This window comes from Pristis pectinata, chromosome 8 (assembly GCF_009764475.1).
Source record: "Pristis pectinata isolate sPriPec2 chromosome 8, sPriPec2.1.pri, whole genome shotgun sequence".
Taxonomy (NCBI): Eukaryota; Metazoa; Chordata; class Chondrichthyes; order Rhinopristiformes; family Pristidae; genus Pristis; species Pristis pectinata.
The window spans coordinates 76,750,603-76,772,432 of record NC_067412.1 but is presented as its reverse complement, the minus strand read 5'-3'; the positions used below and the strand labels follow the sequence as shown (position 1 = coordinate 76,772,432).

The 21,830-nt window shown below is 41.7% G+C and overlaps 1 protein-coding gene across 3 annotated transcripts in view; it reads left to right on the top strand.

Annotated features, from left to right (window-relative positions):
* LOC127573515 (stAR-related lipid transfer protein 13-like) overlaps window positions 1-7,318 on the top strand; it is a 69,054-nt gene extending 61,736 nt beyond the window's left edge. For all 3 annotated transcript variants that reach the window (XM_052021801.1, XM_052021802.1, XM_052021803.1), the window contains exons 13-14: window positions 2,262-2,438; window positions 3,510-7,318. In XM_052021801.1, coding sequence (XP_051877761.1) covers window positions 2,262-2,438; window positions 3,510-3,606 — 274 coding nt within the window. In that variant the 3' untranslated portion in view covers window positions 3,607-7,318. The remainder of the gene's footprint in view (window positions 1-2,261; window positions 2,439-3,509) is intronic.
* The last annotated feature ends 14,512 nt before the right edge of the window (window positions 7,319-21,830 follow it).

The window sequence follows — 21,830 nt, the reverse complement described above, 5'->3', positions numbered from 1 at the left end:
GCAGTTTCATTTTGTGGTAATGAGTAACTTGCAATGCATGCCACAGTAAGAAAAAGCAGTTTGTACAGTTTGTGTTTGTATGTCCTTTTTTGATTATGAGTGATTAGATTTGGGCTTCAGGCTATATGAATGGTTTACTCTGTTTGGTATTCTCTTGATAAGCTATTACATATTTTTGCTCTAGCTTAATTTGATTTTCATTCACATAACATCTTTTCAGTGTGATGTGATTGAAATTTGGCTTAACCTAGAAACATGTTAACAACCCTCAAAAAGCAAAAAAATTGCTGATGTTGAGAATCCTGAAATAAAAACAGAAAATACTGGAGGTACTCAGCAGTCAGGCAGCAAGTGTGGAGAGAGAAGTAAAGGTCAATGACCTTCCATCAGAACTGGAAAAGTGAGAAAACAGGCTTGTTTTAAATTGCAGGAAGGGGGAGAGGTAGGGAAAGCAAAGGCAATGAGACCAAGGGAATGCAGGTAACACACATGCTGTTTGGTGTTTTCTAAGAGGTGACGAATGCTTGTTAATCATTTCTGGTATGTCTGGAGGAGCTGTAACTATAGGGAGATGGTGAGGACAGAATGGAACTGGAAGGTGCAGAGCACAGCAGTTAGTTGAAATCTGAAGTAAAAGAGAACGCTGTAAGTACTCAGTTGCATCAGTGAAGAGGGAAAAGCAGAGTTACTTTTAGAGATGGTGACTTTACATCAGATTAGCCAATTCTGAAACAAACAGGAAAGACCGGTTATCTGAAATTTTTGAATTCACTATTTCATATTCTTTGATTTCATATTCTTTAATTCCAAAAATCCAGCAATCCCCCTCCTAAACATACTCAGTGACTGAACCTCATTAAATAGCATTCACTAGCCTCTGAGTAGAGACTTTTCTTCTCAACTCAGACCTGAATAACTGACCCCTGATTTTTGACGCTTGGTTCTAAATACCCAGCTAGGGGGAGAAAATCATCCCTGCATAAAACCTATCAAAATCTGTAAGGATTGTATACACTTCAATATCACCTAAAATGACAGCAAAGACCCTGTCTACTTAACCTCCCCTCATAGAACTAACCACCCCATCCCAGGAATCAATCTGAAGAAACTTTGTTGCACTCCTTCTATTGGAAGTGTATCCTTTTTTTTTAGGGAGTCCAGACCCATATACAATTTTCCAGGTGCACACTAACCAAGGCCTTTGTATAATTTCTGTATGACATCTTTACTCTTGTGTTAAAAGCCAACATGCCTTTAAAATTCCTAACTGCTTGCTGTTCTTAGATGTTGATTTTTAGTGATTTATGTATGAGGGCACTCATTTGCCACAGACTCCAACACCTTTCAATCTTGCACCATTTAATACTACTGTGTTTTTCTATTTTTTTCTCTACCAAAGTGGCTCCTCTTACTTTTCACATTATATGCTGTGTGCCATGTCCTCAGCCATTTGGGTAGCCTGTTGATATCCCCCTGAAGTCTTTATCTGTTTACCTCAGAAATCACTCTGCCACCAAGCTTTTCATACTCAGCAAACTTGGATATATTAAACTTGCTCCCCTTATCCAAAACATTGATATGGATTATGAACAGCTAGAACCTTAGCACTGATCCCTGTGATAGACCACTAATCATAGTTTCTCAACTGAAAATGACCCATTTGTTCTTTCTCTTTGCTTCTGTAATCAATTGTCAATTCATGTCAGTATTTTACCGCATTCCCATTTGTTTTTAATCTTATTTAATATCCTTTGGCACCTTATTGATTATCATAGAGGAAATATATAAATCTTTGGGACATTCCAATCATCTCTGCACTGATCATGTGCAATAAAAAACTGAAGTGCAAACCTGCTTTTCTAACAATGTCAGAATCAGAGAAGCTGCCCTAAAGAGAGGTCTTTAGTCCAATTCCACTTCCTGTATCTAGCCTGTATCCTGATTGTTTACATCATAACAACTATTTATCTAAGTACTTTTCAAGTACTGATTCTACTGATGTTGCCTTGTCCACAAATACTTCATGTCCAAGTACAATGTGCTTCACTGTTTGTCCAAAGGTATTCACCAGCTGTATGATTTTTGTGTTAAGGCCAGATTCCAAATAAGAACAGAACTAAAATGGCATCAAATTTAATTCACATGGTCCCTTGCTATCAGTGAGCAGAGGATGCTTTCATTTTATTAAATTGAATTGATTATCTTGGATTAAATATCCAGTTCCCAATCCACTACATTTTAATTGTTTGCTTCTGTTTCAGGACCTGGCGAGCTGATTTGCCAAAGGACTTGTGCATTCTGGTAGCAGTCTCCGTTGAGCATGACTCAGTGCACTTGGAGGGAGGTGTAAGAGCAGTAGTACTGAACTCGCAGTACCTGGTTGAGCCTTGTGGTTCAGGTAGATCCCGGCTCACATACATCTCCCGAAGTGACCTAAGGTATGTGTTACATTCTTTCTCTTCCTTTGTCTGCATGAACTACAGGAATGTGAACATGCAGGGTGGTGGTTTTAGGCACTGGGGTCACCTATCAATCAGAACCATCGTTGGCGAAGTTTCAGGAGTTCTCATTCAGGTTACTTGATAAAGTAAAGTGATGTTTTGGGATTGCCTTGCATATCAAAGAATGATGAGCAGCCTGTGTGAGGTCTGTCCCTGAGTTAGATAACAAAGTGCATGTTTTTAAAAAAATTTTGTTTCTTTGGATTTTTTTGCTCATTAACGTGAGGGGTATTGCCTTCGGATTGACAGCTTCTGGCCAAGTACAGCAACAGAAGATAAATAAAACTACTTGTACTTGTCTGAATCCCAGTCTTAGAACACCTACCCCTTCTCCTGCAGAGCAATGTTTTTTTTACTCAGCTTAGGTGGCGGAGACTCATTTCATGGTAGATCTTTATTGACATCAAATGGGACCTGATGCCCATCATCCAATGTGTCTTCTGATGTCCAAAACTGAATTGTATAAATCTACAAATAATTGATAAATTGTTTAGCTATAATGGTGCCAAGTAAATGCAACTGAAATAGTTTGTGAAATGTTTACTGTACCTTTGGGTCATGATTGCTGTACAAAATATGTGGTGTTTGATTGCAATCCAGGGCTGTCCTTGTCATTCCTAATATTTTGGGATTGATATTCTCCTGATTTTCAATCATGACTGCAGAATATCTGTGCAAATATCCTGGAGAAAAAGTACAAGTAGTACTCCTTACAAAACATTAGTACTGTGGAATATTGCTCCCACATAAATCAAATCTAGAAGACATAAACTAGTGCCAACTAATTTTAAAACAACTTTTACAAAGATTGTTTTACCTGGAGCATGTTGGCTGCTTAGAATAAACTACTGATTGGAGTTATAGTGGGAGAAACATTAGGGATGTATTTGAAATGTAGATGGACATGATATAATGGGAAAATTAAGGTACTGATGGGATGTACTTTGAGGGGACTAATAGCCTTGTTCTCAACCTTTCTTGCATTCTTCTTTCCTATTTATTTTCCAGAGGCAGGACTCCTGAATGGTACAACAAGGTCTCAGGATACCTTTGTGCTGTAGAGGTTGCTAGGATACGGGACTCCTTTCTGCCATCAAATCCATAAGGATTAAAGATCAAAATCTGAAATGAACTGACACCTCAGACGGAAGAAAGATGTTTTATTTGAGTGTGCATTGTGGCAGCTGTCATTGAATGGTGATTGGTCTTCTCCCTATACCAGCTAGACAAGTTGTAACACAGGTTCAGAAGAAGGTGACCCCCAACCCATTTCCTACTATAATTTCCAACTGTTTATTTCAGATATTGAGTATTCTAGCTCCAACCACCATCTTTGAAATCCTCCTTGACCTTTTAATGATTATAGTATAAACCTACCGTGATAGTTTTTGTGATAAAGTTGGGATGGTGACATCCCTGGAAGAAGAGAGTGTTTTTCTGTGCAGTGTCTTGGTTTAATTTTGTTGTTTCTTCCTGTGGCTGTGACTCCCCCTAACTGCTGACAATTCTTGCACCCATCCATTTGGGACAAAGAAGACAAGCATCTTAATGTGAACTCAAAGTTGTTCTAACTTTATTATCAGACTTGGTTTGGTATGAATTGTTGTAAATCTGCCAACAGTGATATAGCTTGCAACATATTCGGCTGATAAAAAATATAAATGAAAGGAAATGGCTTGAAATGGAGTTGAGGCTGTCAAACAATGGAAAAAAGGAAGTGCAAGGGGGATATAGAATTGAATGTCCAGGATTTTTTTTTACTGTGTATGTGGGGAAATGTTGGCTAGAGTCTGATGTGGCCGATGTGAAAAGTTGCTTAACTGAAGTGGAGTAATGTGTTTAGAGCATTTACTGTGGACATATATCAGTTGAAGTGACACAAGCTGTTCTCTGTAGTAAATCTGGCTGTTTAAACTATTTGAGGTTATTTTTAACCTCAAGATTATATAAGATTTTACCATTTCTATGGAATGCTGCACTAATATTTTATCTTAACCTTTCCAGTCATAGGGGACCTTAACATAGGGTATCAGGTTTAGTACTTCTTGTGTACTTCTAAATGCACAAAATATGTTCATGTATTTGTCTCCCTTTTCCTGTTCTTTCTATACATTGATTATACTATTACTCTGTATGGAACAGTCAAATGAAACTCTAGGCCCTTGCAGTTCTGAAGCCAAACACTAAGGAAAATGCAAAGTCCGCTTTCCTCTTGGGTCTCTGCATAGACCCACCCTCCACCTCCACCTCCATCCTACTAGATGGAGGTAAATAGCTTATCTAAGCCTTTTGATTACCTGAAACTATTGGAGCCTTCATTCTCCAATGAAAATAGAAGATTCTTTAGAACTTTTCCTCAGGACTTGAAATCGTCCTGATCCCTCTGCTTTTGGATGCCTTCCATAATGGAAGAGCATTGGTAGAACTTTGTTGACATTTCATTACATCTTACTACTTTGTCATTTTAGTTACCTTTGACAGTTTCTGTTTATTTCAGCTAATCTTGAGTGGACTAACCCACCCCATATCTTAATGCAGGCCACAGTGTTGTGTTTTTGTGGTATCACAATCCCAATAGCAAAATACAGTGACATTTTTCTGTTGCCACTACTTATCCTATTCCAGATATTTATTTTGCTGTTTTGTTTTAAATTTCATTATGACTGCAGGAGTGGAATTTTGAAGTGGATTTCTAATCCTACCATTCCAAACACCCTGTAAATACTTCAAGTTATTTTTACCACTGATTAGTTCAGTGTTGTAAATAGTTAGTTCCATGTTTCTCTGGCCTGGCTGTGACAACACCTCAAGCAGGAGGGTGATTCCTATGTGAACCCTGAAAGGTCCGATCTTTTGCAATAAATATTTTAATGCTACCTTTTTTTGAGGACTAGAAGAGATTTGCTACTTGAGAGCTTGAAGAGCTTCTCATCTGCATTTCAATTGTCAGATAATGAAGAAAATATGCTCCCTCCCCACCCCAATGAAATTTTATTTCTCTCGCATTGCCTACACATTTAATTTTCATATTTCTTTCACAAATCAATTACTGAGGCATTTTTCCTTGGCTTAACCCAATAATCAAGCTAATGTAGGACTGAGACACAGTCCTTAGAGACAGTGAATTTGAAATGTTTGTCTTTTTGTGATGGGCATAAATTAAAATTCATTTGTAGAAGACTTGAGAGCAGAGATTGAGGACACATAATGGACTCCTGTTAATTCCACCATCTTTGAGTATCATTTGCCCTTGCTTTCATTGTATTAACAGCTTTGCACTGGTTTGAGACGGAGCAACTCTTGTTGCTTGGCTATGAACCTGCTGAGCCGAGATCACTTTCAATGAGGCGGCAATAACAAAACATTATAATTACTCTCTGTGATTGCCCCTCTGGTTCTTTCAGCACCTGGAAATTTTACTTTCAGTTCAATTCAATTAAACCAAGAGTCATCCAGCTGTTCAGAGCCAAAATAGTTTGTCAAGTTAATTGAGACTGTGGACTTGCCCCTCACTTCAAGTGCATGTGCTCCAGGTTCAAATCCTTGGCTTGGCCCTCGGGTTACAAAATGACAAGAAGCGTGAGCTTGACTGATAGATCTTTATTGCAGTTCACAAATTTATTTGTTCTTAACTTGCATCTAAGAGCCAGAAGATGATCAAAAAGACCTCAGGAAAGATAAGTTGAACTTTTAAGTACAATGAAGATAAATTAATTGGTTCAAAGTAAAAGAGAGGCCAACTATTTAAAGGAGGCTCAAAGGGGGAAGATGGGTGTGTAAGTTTACAATCCCAGAATATTAGATATGCAACAGCCACAAGAGCTATTTCTACGAATGAGAAACTGTGATAACATAAAAAAATTTACTTTTAGCCTCCTGATAAGGTCTGAACCTCCTCTCAAGGTAAATGTCTTCATCCTGTGAATAGGCATTTAAGTTTGCATTAAACAAATGTGAAGTAACATAGCAACGAATTTCAAAATGCTATAATTGTGGAAATGTCAGGCAAAGGAAGGCAGCTATCAAAGAAGTATGGTAAGATGTTCTGGAGTTTTGATTGAATGATTTTAGAAACTATTTATGCAGATCACTTTGAGTGATCATGTGCCTGGCATACATAGTTCATGATATGTTGGGTCTCCCAATGGCTTTTTTCAGCCCCAGCCCTTTTTTGAACTCTGAAGTTACCAACCACTCCTCATAAAATGAAGAAATGCAAAGGGCATTATGTAAAAAGGACATTGGCAAGTTGTTTTTTATTTTGCTGGCATTCCATGACTGAACTGTACAGAACTGTGCTCTCAGCAGAGAGCTGGGATAGTGTAGTGAGAAGTCACAAGTGCGGTTTCCGTGATATTTTGTTTATTGCAGTTAACAGATGGAAACAATGCAGAGAGCGCCCACAGTTTGCGTAATACCAGCATTATTATGACAGTATTTGTATTCTCATCTAGGGAAGGAGATGGACATAAGGAATGCTTTTGCTGAGAGTTCATGTATGTTCTGCTTATAGATATTGAAGATAGTGGAGTATTGTATTGGTGAGAAGTGTGTATGAGAGAGTATTCAGGGAATGGAATGTCTGTAAGAACTTATAATGGCACAGATTCTATTTAATATTGAGAATACGTCTGATCTCAGGTATTTAAACATATGAGTTTTGTTGCCAACTGTACATATGTTGTATTCCTGCAAAATATGTGCATCCAATGAGAAATATTTGTATGGGAAGTTTTTTTATATTGTCATATATTAAAAATATATTTTTTCTCAACAATCTGCTCAGAAATGTACATATCATTTTAATAAATCTTGCTTCAGACTTAAAGTCTCTGAGATCTTTCTTTTCACTATGACGGAGGTTCCTGGTGTTGCAATATTTTAGTATTTTGGTCCGTGCGGAGCTAGGTGATGTCAGGAGGGTGGTTTCAGGTCATCTCTGCCATGAGATATCAGCTAAAGATTCCTGCTGGAACATTTACATATGTGTGGAAAAGGTTGTGCTGTTTGATATTTGAAGAAAAATTGCACTGCTCATATGTTGCTGTATTAAAGGCAGTAAGTTTGTTAACCCCCTCATTTCATAAGGATAACACATGGACACAATTGTACATTTGTATCTCACTAGCATACTTTGTATGGATGGCAAGTAATGTAGAGCTGGTGTATTTCTGCTTTGTCCCTCCCTCTAAATTCAGCACAAGGGAGGGTTTGGTGAAAAAACTTCAGAGGGAGCCCAGTGGCAGAAATATTCTGAGTTTGGGCCAGTGAAATAGAGATGGACTCATTGGCCTCTTACAACCTACTTGCTCACATGGGGTTCTCTGTAAAGCCCCAGATCTTTGGGACTTAAGACCTTGTCACAAGAGATGTCACATAAGATTAGAATATACACACAGAAACAGCATTCAACCCAAACAACCCATTCTGGCATTTATGCTCCACTCGAGCATCCTTATGTCTTCCCTTGTTTGAAGCTATCAGTGTGACAATCTCTTTCCTTCCTTCTCCAGTCTCCCCTTAAATGAAGTTTTTTTTCTCTACTCACTGGATCTTTTGGTGCCTACCTTTATAATGATGGTTGCATCACCCACTGAGTTCCTCCAGCATTTTGTGTGTTGCTCCAGATCCCAGCATCTGCAGTCTCTTGTGTCTCCCTATAATGATGATTGTAGTGGTGCTGTTCTCCACAAGTGGATGCCCTCCCTCTGAATCCATTCTGTCAGAACCTTTCATAACTTTTAAGATCTCTGTTAATAGGCCCTGTCCAATCATCCCTTCCTGCTTTGGCTTCCCTCACATTTTTAGTGGTATCCTTGTAAATCTTCTCCGCATCCTCTCCGGTGCCTGTATATGCACTTTAATAACATGACAACAAGCCTATACTATTCTCTAGCGTAGCCGAAACAAAGATCAAAAAAGGCTTGGGATAACTTACCTTCTTTTCAAATCTACACGTCTGAAAATAAACCATTTTGTTTAGTTTGCTTTTTCATTGGCCTGTTAACATGTTGCAACTTCTAGTGATTGGTGTATTTGAACTCCAAACTTCCTTTGTTTATCCATCCCACCTATTCTTCCTACCAAAATGTAGCACCCTGTTTTTCTGTGCTGAACTTCATTTGCCAACTATTTCCCCATTCTGCAAATTTATTATTAATGTCCTTCTGCAATTTGTTGCAGTGCTCCTTGGTATGGACTATCTCCACAGCAATTAGTATCATCTCCAAATTTAGAAATCATGGTTTTGATTCCAGAGTCTCAATTGCTTATGTGAGTTGTGAATTTTGATGATCCCCGCACTGATCCCTGTGGAAAACTATTATCTACCCTTAGGGGTGAAAATAACTTGAATTTCTTACAGGGACTGTTGTGTCGCTAACAGTGGTGATTTAACCCATTCGTACTGATTCGTGTCAGCCACCTTATTACCAAAACATGCCAGCACACTTTCACCTCTGCCCACCTTCTTCCACTGTGATTGGCTACTCTTTAATTCCAGCCTCTGCTTCCCGCACCAAAGCCAAGCAGTGATCCACTGTGTTTCTTGTACCTGATATTAAACTAATTGACCTCAGTTTACCCTCGAACAGACTTGAATTTCCTCAGTTCAGTTTACACGTTTAAGGAAGATTGAAATGTGATTGGAGTCTCCTCTCTGACTTCCATCAGAAGACGAGAGTTGAAACCATGAGTACCTACTGACTGATCCACCATGAGCTTACCAGAATTCCATTCGATAATTACCTCTGACAACTGGCCAGGAAAGCTTCTTACAGCCCACACCATCTTAAAAAGTTGATTGCAAAACTCATTTTGCAATACCTCCAAAATTAGCTTTCTCTGTTATCACTGCTTTTCTTCAAGTAGCAACATGCCATCGTTTGTATGTTTCTGCACAGGTTGATACAAATCCTGCCTAACATCACATCTGAAAGCCCACAACTCCAAGGAGACAACAGGCTGATATTGATCCTTCTCCTCCCTGCATACTCAGTGTATTTACAATTCAGAAACATCACAAATTCCAAATCCACCACAAACCCCAACTTTGATTCTATCAAAGGATATGTGTTTAGTGCTGGAAAATGGCATTGAGAAACAGCATTGAAATGGCTAGAAAATGGCATTCGGATGGCTAAGGAAATTTGGCATGTCGCTGATGACTCTCACCAATTTTTACAGATGCACCATAGTGTCTGTAAAAATCCTAGCTTCACAGCTTGGTATGGAAACTGCTCCACCAGAAGAAATTGCAGGGAGTTGTGAATGCAGCCCAGTCCGTCACGCAAACCAGCCTCCCCTCTATGGAGATGTAAGAGATTCTGCAGCAACAGAAGCTGGAATTTGGAGCAATACACACAAAATTGTTTCTGCCTACTTCTGCCCCACTGAACTTGTGTCCTCATATCTTGACTCCATTTTGTCCCCCTTTGTCCAGTCCCTTCCCACCTACATTTGTGACACTCTGCATACCCTCCATCACTTCAACAACTTTCAGTTCCCCAGCCCTGACTGCCTCATTTTCACTATGGACGTGCAGTCCCTGTACACCTCCATCCCCATCAGGAAGGCCTCAAGGCTCTCCGCTTCTTTCTCGACAACAGACCCAACCAGCTCCCCTCCACCACCACCCTCCACTGTCTGCCTGAACTGGTACTCACCCTCAACAACTTCTCTTTCGGCTCCTCCCACTTTCTCCAAACCAAAGGTGTAGCCATGGGCAGTCCTATGGGCCCCAGCTATGCCTGTCTTTTCATCGGCTACATGGAACAGTCCATGTTCCAAGCCTACACCAGTAACACTCCCCAAATCTTTCTCTGCTGCATTGACGACTGCATTGGGGCTGCTTCCTGCACTCATGCTGAGCTCGTCAATTTCATCAACTTTGCCTCCAACGTCCACCCTGCCCTCAAATTTACATGGTCCATTCTCCGACACCTCTTTCCCCTGTCTTGACCTCTCCGTCTCCATCTCTGGAGACAGACTAACCATCGACATCTTTTCAAAAACCCACTGACTCCCACAGTTACCTTGAGTACACCTCTTCCCACCCTGTCATTTGCAGGGATGCTATTCCCTTCTCCCAATTTCTCTGCCTCTGCCGCATCTGTTCCCATGGTGAGGCTTTTCATTCCAGGACATCAGGGATGTCCTCTTTTTTTTCAGTAAACAGGGTTTCCCTTCCACCATCAATGCAGTCCTCACCCGCATCTCCTCCATTTCCTGCGTGTCTGCCCTCACCCACGCCCCCAACATAACAGGGATGGGGTTCCTCTTGTCCTCACCTACCACCCCACGAGCCCCCACATCCAACACATCATTCTCTGTACTTCCGCCACCTCCAACGGGATCCCACCACCAGGCACATCTTCCCTTCCCAGCCCTCTCTACTTTCCACAAGGATTGGTCTCTCCACGATTCCCTTGTCCACTTGTTCCTCCCCACAGATGACCCTCCCAACACTTATCCCTGCAACCGCACTAAGTGCTACACCTGCCCCTATACCTCCTCCCTCATCACCATTCGGGGCCCTGGACGTTCCTTCCAGGTGAGGCAGCGCTTCACCTGTGACTCCGAGGGTGTCATTTATTGCATCCAGTGCTCCCGGTACGACCTCCTCTACATTGGTGAGACCCGACGCAGATTGGGTGACCGCTTCGTCAAACACCTTGGCTCTGTCCACCACAGGATGTCCTGGTGGCCACCCACTTTAATTCCACTTCCCATTCCCGTACTGACATGTCTGTACTCCTCCTCCTCTACCACTGTACTATTCCTCCTCTACTGTCACGTTGAGGCCAGATGCAGGTTGGAGGAGCAACACCTCATACTCTGCCTTGGGAGTCTCCAATCTGATGGCCTCAGCACCGATTTCTCTAACTTCCGGTAACCCTCCCTTCTGTTTTCCTCCCCCCTCCCCACTGTTTTCCCTTATTCCTCTTGCCCCCCTCACCCTTTCTCTTTCCTCTCCCCTGCCCTCATGACCTGTCCATCTGTTCCCCACCTCCTTCCCTTTATTCCATGGTCCACTGCCCTCTCCTACCAGATTCCTCCTCCTTCAGCCCTCGGCCTCTTCTATCTATTACCTTGCAGCTTCTCACATCACTCCCTTTCATTCCCCGCTCCCCCACCCTCCTACCTTCCCCCTCTCACCTGGACTCACCTATCACCTGCCAGCCTGTGCTCCTCTCCTTCCCCAGACCTTCTTATTCTGGCTTTTGCCCTCTTCCTTTCCAGTCCTGACGAAGGGTTTCAACTGTTTATTTCCCTCCATTGATGCTGCTTGACCTGCTGAGTTCCTCCAGCATTTTCTGTGTGTTGCTCTCCTCCATGGACTCTGGCTACATTTCTTGCTGCCTCAGAAAAGCAGCCAATATAATCAAGGACCACCGCCCCCACCCCTCAACAACCCTGGTCATTCTCTCTTCTCCCATCAGGTACAAGATACAAAAGCTTGAGAACACATATCACCATTCTCAAGGACAGCTTCTATCTCACTGTTGTAAGTGCTTGAATGGACCTCTTATATGATAAAGATGAACTCTTGATCTCTAAATCTACCTTGTCATGGCCCTGCAATTCACTTATCTACCTGCGCTGCACTTTCTCTTTAACTAACACTATGTTCTGTAATTTTTTTTCTTTTGCACTACCTTGATGTACTTGTGTATGTATGAAACAAAAGTTTTTCACTGTGTCTTGGTACATGTGACAATAATAAACCAATTACCAAGATAAAATATCAGTTCTATTCATATTGAATGGCAGAGCAGGCTTACTCTACCTGTTTCTGATATGTTCTTAAATCATTCTTTCCAAGACTTCAACACTGTACCATTAGTCACCTCTTCTTCTGCAATAATCTTGACCTTCTGTGTGATTCAGCATCACCCATTTTACACCATTGTGCATTCCAACATTTCTTCTGGCTGCTGCACCCAGGCTTTACCTAACTCCTGTGCTGCACTGTGGGCTTGGTCCTTCAATCTCCATCTCCCAAAGAAAATCAAAATAAAAGATGTGTGATTCTTTGGTATTTCTTCTGATCGCTACACCCCAACTCCCCTCCCCAAATATCTTTATGCCAGATCTCTTCTCTTTCTGGGACTTTCCAGCTTGCCTCAAAGAACAGGAACTTTTGCATGTGCTTTACATATGAAATGAAGGCAAAACATGCAGCCAGGACTTCCCATTCCTTTGACTTGGTGGTGACCCAGGTTATCAGTTAACAATGAAAAACCCAGCAAAGGCCTTTACAAGGATGTTTCCTAGTAGATGTTCTAGATCTAGGGGATGTTGTCTGTACATTCTACAGTTTGACAAGAAAGATTAGCTTCATCTGCAACTTGTTTTTCCATATTTAGAACAAGACAGTAAATCTTAAATAACCTGGGAATATTACTACCACACCCTACTCCTTTAATCTCTTGCAGCCTCTGCACAAAACACAAAGATGGAATTGACTTCTGTCTTGGATGGCTGGACTGCAGAACAGGGTAAAAGTCGCTCTGGAAAAGCAAGTCTTCTCGGGTGCTGATATTACGGGGGTCACAACCAATGAAGAAAATCTCCCACAAATTAATATCAAAATTAGCTGCAGATAATTGGTATGCTGTATATTTCCAGCAGTTCAATTTTCTCTTTAATTTTTATCTTGAAGGTTTTATTTAGGAGATTATAGAAAATAGCTAGAAAGAGAAAAAAAAATTATGCTCCTATTTGCAATTGGTTCTCTCACCATTGTCTTCAATTCCTTTTCTCCATTTGTCATTTGAAACTATTTAGTTTATTTGCTTTAAAGGGATAACTTAATAACATATTTCACTATTGGACCAAAAACCTGCAGATGCTGAAATTCCAAAACAAAAATCAAAAATGCCAGAATCACTAAGAAGGAAGAACAGTGGAGAGGAAGAGTAACAATTCGGGTCAAGGATTCTTCATCAGAACCAGAAAACTGAGGAAACAATTATGTTTTAAGTTTCAGTAGGGAGAGGGGTGGAGAGAACAGAGGGAATGCTGTCAGGAGGAGCAGACCAAAGTTGGCAGGATAATAATTACTTTAAAAACTGGCCATTTAGAGACAGAGGAAAAAAGAGAAAAACAAACTGAAGAAACTGAAGGGTACAGCCACTTTGAAGAAGAGAGAAATAAAGGGTAGTCACTGAAATTGTAAAATTCATTGTTGAATACCAGGGGCTACAAAGTGCCCAGACAGAAGATGAGGTGCTGTCCCTTGGGCTTGTGTTGGAGCAATGTAGAAGGTTGAAGATGGAGAGGTTAGAATGGGAGTGGGGCAAAGATTTAAAGTGACAGGCAGTCAGAGTGAAGATATTCTGCAAGACAGTCACTTAATTTATGCTCAGTTTCTCCAATGTAGAGGAGACCATATCAAGAGTACCAAATACATCACGTCCAATTGGAAGGGTGTGTATGAATTGCTCCTTCACTTGGAAGGACTCTTTGGATTCCTGTATGTTGGGAAGAAGGGATAATGGATAATTGTACCCAATTCCATGATAATAAGATCTATAAGTATGTCTTCAATGCTTCAGCTTCTACAGTTTCATGGGGTAGAGAGTTCCAGAGACTCACGATCCTTTGAGCTAAGAAATTCCTCCCATATCCATCTTAAATGTGTCACCACTTATTCTGGGACTATGCTCCCTAGTTCCAGATTCCTTCACGAGGGGAATCGGCTACCCAGCATTTTCATTGTCATGGCCCTCACAGCAATAATATGTTAATGATATATTTTTGTCCAAGATATAATGAGAGGGAGGGAGAAAGAGTGACTGAGTTTGGTGAAAGAGGTACTACCTTCTTCTCTACTTAGTATTTTCTCTGAATTTTTCTACTCCATGGCTTCTCTATGGCCTCTTCTTGCTTCTCTATCCTTGAAGTAATGGATCTCTACTGCCACCTGATGTAGAATATGGTAACAGCAATCAAGTGAAGATCATTGGCTGGAGCCTCCGACCAACCTACTTATCTGCATTTTGAGTTGGCAAGTGGTTGTGTCAGTGGAGTCGCTCACTGATTGCTGAACAGCTGAGCTTCCGACCACCCTGTGTGTGTCAGTATCTTTTTCTCATTTACTCAGTAAGATAATGGAAGATAGTGAATTATTTGGACTAACAAACGAAGGTTTAGGACAAAGCAACATTTGTCTACTGTTCATTAGCAGTTCATTGATTCATGAGCAGACAGCTCTCCTCAGGGTGGACAGAGAGTCTAGCTGGAATACTCTGCCCTAATTGTTGGACTTTGTTAATTTTTTTACATAGAGAGTAATAGGTTATATGGTACAATTCTTAAAGTGGCACCGAACAATTTTACATATACTCAAATGTTAAATAGTGTGACATTCAAACCCCTCTCCAATGGTTGTCAGAATCTCCCAGCCTTTGTGCAAGCAGATAGCCTCTGCTGCTGGCAATCCAGGCAGTGATGAGATTGTTGACATACCTAGACTGCAGAATAGTGAGATGTGAGGGTGGCAGGGCAGATGTGTAGGAGGAGTTGCAGGATAACACCCAGACAGATATAAACTCTGTGGACTGTGTAGTTCCCCTAAAAACATGCATCGGAGTAAAAGTATGCAGACAGATTCAATAAAGTGATATATTGAGTGGAAGGAACAATAAAAGCAAAATCTCGCATTCCGATCCTCATTTTATTCTCATGACAGAGAAGGAAGCCATTCAGTACATCAAGTCAATGCCGTCTCTCAGCATTCCCATCAGTCTCCCGATCTCCTATTTATGTCCTTGAAATCTATCCTCTCTCACATTCCATCAACTTCCCCCTGCCCCTCGTTCTCCTGCCGCCCACCTACAGAGGAGGCAATTCACAGCAGCCAGTTAATCCTTGTTTTAGGGATGTGGGAGGAAACCAGAACACCTGGGGAAACTCACGGGAATTAGAGGGAGAACAAGCAAACTCCACACAGTGAGAACCAGAGGTCAGAGTGAAAGTGGGGTCACAGGAGCTGTGTGGCAGCAGCTCTAGCAGCTGCACCATCCTACATGACGTCCTGCACCATCCACATGAGGCATCATTGACATCTCCTCATGTGGTAAGTATGCACCATGACTTGTGGTTTTGTTTAGCTTACTAGAATATCTGGCCAGAACAATTTAGTCAGTTTACTAGATAAAAAGTAGTTTACTGGCTATGGAAATGGGAATATTCAATCTGCAATCAGTTAAAATTTTACAGTCCTCAAGGAGAGTAAATGAACCAATCATTTGGGAAACACCACCAATATTTGAGAATATTTTGTTTCTAAAGATGTTTTCCAGCAAGTTCCTCATTTGGTCCAGATACATAAGACTTTTTGTACATATATACTGGAGTAGTAAAGTTGTAATGGTAGCTTGGTGATGTGTTATTCTGCAGTTACATGTGTGTGTATGGACACATGGACAGTGTACTCCCAATTTAACTATAACTATATGATCTGCATATAATTATACAATTCACATGACCTAAAAATAACAGCTGTGGAGAGAAAAAGGAAGCACATGCAAGGTCGAGGAAGCTGAAATCAGACAGAACAATTGAAGAATATAAAGGAGGCAAGAAACAATTTAAACAAGGAATTAGGAGGGTTAAGAGGGGCCATGAAATGTCCTTGGCAAGTAGGATTAAGGTCACGTTATCTGTATATTAGGAACAAGAATGTAGCTAGGAAAGGAGTAGGTCCACTCAAGGACATTGGAGGGAATTTATGCATAGATCCAGAGATAGTGGGTGAGGTCGTTAATGAGTATTTTGCATCAGTATTCACCAAGGAGAAGGACATGGATGATGGTGAGATTAGGGAGGGGTGTGTTGATATTCTAGGATATGTTGATATTTAGAAGGAGGAGATGTTGTGTATATTGAGAAACATTAAGGTGGATAAATCCCCAGGGTCTGATGGAATCTATCCCAGGATACTGAGGGAGGCAAGAGAAGGAGATTGGTTAGGCCTTGACAGAGATCTTTCTATCCTCTTAAGCCACAGGCAAGGTCCAAGAGGACTGGATAAAAGCCAATGTTGCTTCCTTGTTTAAGCAGTGCTACAGGAACAAACCAGGAAACTATAGCCTGGTGAGCCTTACATCAATGGTAGAGAAATTATTGGAGAAAATTCTGAGGGACAAGGTTTATTTGCATTTGGAAAACCATGGACCCATTAGGGAAAGTAAGCATGGCTTTGTGTGGGGGAGGTCCTATCTCACTAATTTGATTGAGTTTTTTGAGGAGGTGCCGAAGATGATTGGCGAGGGTAGGGCAGTGGATGTTGTCTACATGGACTTTAGTAAAACATTTGACAAGGTCGCTCATGGTAGGTTGGTCCATAAGATTAAGTCACATGGGATCCGTGGTGAGTTGGTAAGTTAGATAACAAAATTGGCTTGGTCATAGAAGACAGAAGGTAATGATGGAAGGGTGTTTCTCTGACCGGAGATCTGTGACCAGTGGTTTTCTGCAAGGATGTTTGTGATTTTTTTTATATATAAATGATTTGGATGTAAATACAGGTGGTCTGATTAGTAAGTTTGTAGATGACATGAAAATTGGTGGTGTTGTGAATTGTGAGGAAAATTGTCAAATGATACAGCAAGATATAGATCAGTTGAAGATTTGGGCAGAGAAATGGCAGATGGGGTTTAACCCAGACAAGTGTAGGGTGTTGCATTTTGGGAGGTCAAATGCAAGGAGAGAGTATAGAGTAAATGGCAAAACTCATGGATGCATAATGTACAGAGGCACCTTGGGGTGCAAGTTCACAGGGTGATAAAGAAGGCATATGACATGCTAGCCTTCCTTGGTTGTGGCATTAAGTATAAGAGTTGGGAAGTCACGTTGTAGCTGTATAAAACCTTAGTTGGGACAATTTGGAATATTGTGTAAGAAAGATTTGGAGGTTTTGGAGAGGGTGCAGAAGGGGTTTACCAGGATGTTGCCTGGACTGGAGTATATTAGCTATAAGGAAAGATTGGGCAAACCAGGATTGTTTACGCTGGAGCGTCGGAGGCTGAGGGGCGACCTGATAGAAGTATATAAAATTATTAGAGGCATAGATAGGGTAGATAGAATCTTTTTCCCAGGTTTGAAATGTCAAATACTAGATAGAGAGTAGGTTTAAGGTGTAAGGACAGTTTAAAGGAGATGTGTGAGGCAAGATTTTTACATAGAGAGAGGTACATGCCTGGAATGCACTGCCAGTGGTGGAAGCTGATATGATGGTGACATCTAAGAGGCATTTAGACAGACAAATGAAAAGACAGGGAATGGAAGGATGCAGACAATGTGCATGCAGATGGCAGTTTTCGATTGGCATCATGATTGGCACAGACATTGTGGGCTAAAGGGCCTGTTCCTGTGCTGTACTGTTCTGTGTTCTATTTGCTGTCTATGGTCATGCACAGCTGAATAATAGTTGAGTGGAATACATCTGGATTCCAGAGTAAAACTGAAGTCTTACGTGGGAGTAACATAGCAAGATATCCACAGCCAATGTCACTCTTTACTACACATCCTCTCTGTTTGGTAAACAAAGTGACATATAGTTGGTTCTCCTTGAATAGATATTGCCAATGACCTCCTTAACGAGAGATGTGAATATTTCAGTTAAAATGTGGAAGAAGCCAGTACACAAAAATCATTGCTACAGTCACCTTAACTGGGACTGTCAATGCAGTCCTTGTCATAGAGCCGTAGATGGAGTCATAGAGTTGGTATTGGCATTGGTTTATTATTGTCACTTGTACTGAGGTACAGTGAAAAGCTTGTCTTACAAACTGATCGTACAGATCAATTCATTACACAGTGCAGTTATATTGAGTCAGTACAGAGTGCATTGATGTAGTACAGGTAAAAACAATAACAGTACAGAGTAAAGTGTCACAGCTACAGAGAAAGTGCAGTGCAATAAGGTACAAGGTCACAACAAGGTAGATCGTGAGGTCATAGTCCATCCCATTGTATAAGAGAACTGTTCAATAGTCTTATCACAGTGGGGTAGAAGCTGTCCTTAAGTCTGGTAGTACGTGCCTTCAGGCTCCTGTGTCTTCTACCCGATGGAAGAGGAGAGAAGAGAGAATGTCCCGGGTGGGTGGGGTCTTTGATTATGCTGGCTGCTTCACCAAGACAATGAGAGGTAAAGACAGAGTCCAAGGAGGGGAGGCTGGTGTCCGTAGTGCACTGGGCTGTGTCCACAACTTTCTGATTGCCCAATATTTTTTTGCGGTCCTGGGCAGAGCAGTTGCCATACCAAGCCGTGATACATCCAGGTAGGATGCTTTCTATGGTGCATCTGTAAAAGTTGGTGAGAGTCAAAGGGGACAAACCAAATTTCTTTAGCCTCCTGAGGAAGTAGAGGCGCTGGTGAGCTTTCTTGGCCGTGGCTTCTACATGATTTGACCAGGACAGGCTGTTGGTGGTGTTCACTCCCAGGAACTTGAAACTCTCAACCCTCTTGACCTCAGCGCCATTGATGTAAACAACAGGCCTCTCAGCCCAAATGGTCCATGCTGACTAAGATACCCCATCCAAACAAGTCCCACTTGCCAGCGTTTGGCCCATAACCTTCTCAACCTTTTCAATCCATGTACCTGTCCAACTATCTTTTAAAAGTCGTTATTGTACCTGCCTCAACCATTTCCTCTGGCAGCTCATTCCACATGGATATCACCCTTTGCGTAAAAACGTTGCCCCTCAAGTTCCTATTAAATTTTTCCCTCTCACCTTAAACCTTTGCCTTCTAGTTCTTGATTCCCTGACCCTGGGGAAAAGACTGAGTGCATTCACCTTATCTCTGCCCCTCATGATTTTATACACCTCTTTAAGATCACCTCTTAGTCTCCTATGCTCTAAGGAATAAAGTCCTAGTCTGTCCACTCTCTCCTTATAACTCAGTCCCTCAAGTGCTGGCAACATCCTTGTAAATCTTTTCTGCACTTTTTCCAATTTAATAACGTATTTCCTGTAGCAGGGTGATCAAAACTGAACACAATACTCCAAGTGCGGCCTCACCAGCGTCCTGTACAATTGCGCCATGACCTCCTGACTTTTATACTCAATGCCCTGACTTATGAAGGCCAGCGTGCCGAAAGCACCACCCTGTCTACCTGTGACTCCACTTTCAGTGAACCATGTACTTGTACTCCAAGGTCTCTCTGTTCTACAACACTCCCCAGGGCCCTGCCGTTCACTGTGAAAGTCCTACCTGGATTTGACTTTCCAAAATGCAACACCTCGTACTTATCTGAATTAAACTTCATTTGCCATTCCTCAGCCCACTTACTCAGCTGATCAAGATCCCCCTGTAATTTTTGATTACCTTCTTCATTGTCCTATTTTAGTGTCATCTGCAAACTTACTAACCATGCCCTGTACATTCTTATCCAAATCGTTGATATAGATGACAAACGACAATAGGCCCAGTACTGATCCCTGAGACACACCACTAGTCACTGGCCTCCAGTCCAAGAAACAACCTTCCACCATCACCCTCTGCTTTCTAACATCAAGCCAATTGTGTATCTATTTAGCCAGCTCTCCCTGGATTCCATGCGATCTAACCTTCCAGAGTAGTTTTCCGTGTGGAATCTTATCAAAGGCCTTACTGAAGTCCACATAAACCACGTCTACCGCCCTGCTTTTCTTGGTCATATCATCATGTCCTGTCGTGGTTATAGCTGTGGTAGATTTTAATGTGGGAGTCAGACATCTGACACATTGTTCCACCATGGGCTTCAGGGAGGAGGATTGATGCCTGAGCACTATGTGGTTGGCTACTGAGAGTATTCTCCCCCTCTTCCTTCCTCTCCCAGCAGCTTATCTTGCTTCTGCTCGATCCCCCAGAAGCGCATGGTATTACAAGGCAAACACCCACTGATTCTCCCACATCGGGGATCAGCTGGTTGGTGCAAAAGCTGGAAGTCAAGACATTAGCATCCACCACTCCACTCTCTGTAACATCTGCAGCTTGAATAAAAGCTCAGGAAATCACTGAATAACCGAGGAATTGCAGCAACAGTAGGAAGTCAATCATCAATTAACCTGCAATTAGTCAACCTCACTAACATTGTTGAGGTGGGGTTGGCGTTTTCTGCAGTTGACTGCATATTCAGCTGTGTGTGTGTAAAGGAGGCTTCAAAATAGCAGCATAGGCAACACATCAGCTTTGCACACTGATTGGCATCAACGTGGTGTAATTTTTGGTGGCTATGCAATCAGGCTAACCCCCATCGCCAATAAGGAATCAATGCAAGTTGTGCCACAGGTGTGAATGTGTGTCTTGCACTTCATTTGAACCTCCACGGGGTCTTGTAGTTTCTAATGAAACAGATGCTGCTGAATCCAGTTCCAGCTACAGTTGATCTGGAACTTTACTTTCGATAATGTTTTGTGGCTGTAGGACAAAGATCCATCATCAAGCTAATATTTTCAGGTCAATATAAGAAATTCCTGCATTCAAAAAGATCGTGAACTAAAATTCTACATGGTGCAGACATGCCTTGTTAATTCCTGCCCAATTCTCTGATCCCTAACTTTGTCCATTTCACTATTCACTCCGCATTCACTGCATATCCCTATTTATTTTCAGTCTTCATACTCTCAATCTCTGTTGTCTCTCTGTCATCGTCTATCTCTTTTCATTTATCCTTGTACCCATGCCAACATTTGACCTAAAACATTAACTTTGTTTCTCTTTCCATTGATCTGCCTGACCTGCTGAATGTTTCAAGCAATCTCTTCGAGTGGCCGCCTCAGGTACAGTCCTGAACTCCGCTGCTGTCTGTGTGATGTTTGCATGTTTTCCCGGTTACTACTTACATTTCCTCTGGGTGCTCTCCTTTCCTTCTACATCCTAAAGACTTGCAGGTTGGTTGGTTGGCTCATTGGCCCCTAGTGTGTTGGTGGCAGAATCTGGGGAAGTTGATGGGAATGTGGGGAGAATAAAATGGCATTAGCGTTGGATCAGTGCAAGTGGGTGCTTTAGGTCAGTATGAAATCAGTGGGCTGAAGGGCCTGTTTCTGTGCTGTCACCCAGAGTGTAGTTGCAATCTGGAACATCATAGCTGAGAAGGTGATGCAGGCAGGTACTCTCTCAACATTTAAAAGGTATCTGGATGAGCACGTAAAATGCCAAGGCACTGGCATCTTCAGACTTAAAGCTGGTAAATGGAATTAGTATAGGTGGGTACTAGATGGCTGGCATGAACATGGTGGGCTGAAGGGCCTGTTACTGTGATGTCTGACTCTTTGATTATTATTTCAGATTTTCAGCATCTGCAGGCTTTGATCTTTTCATTGCCCCTTGAACTG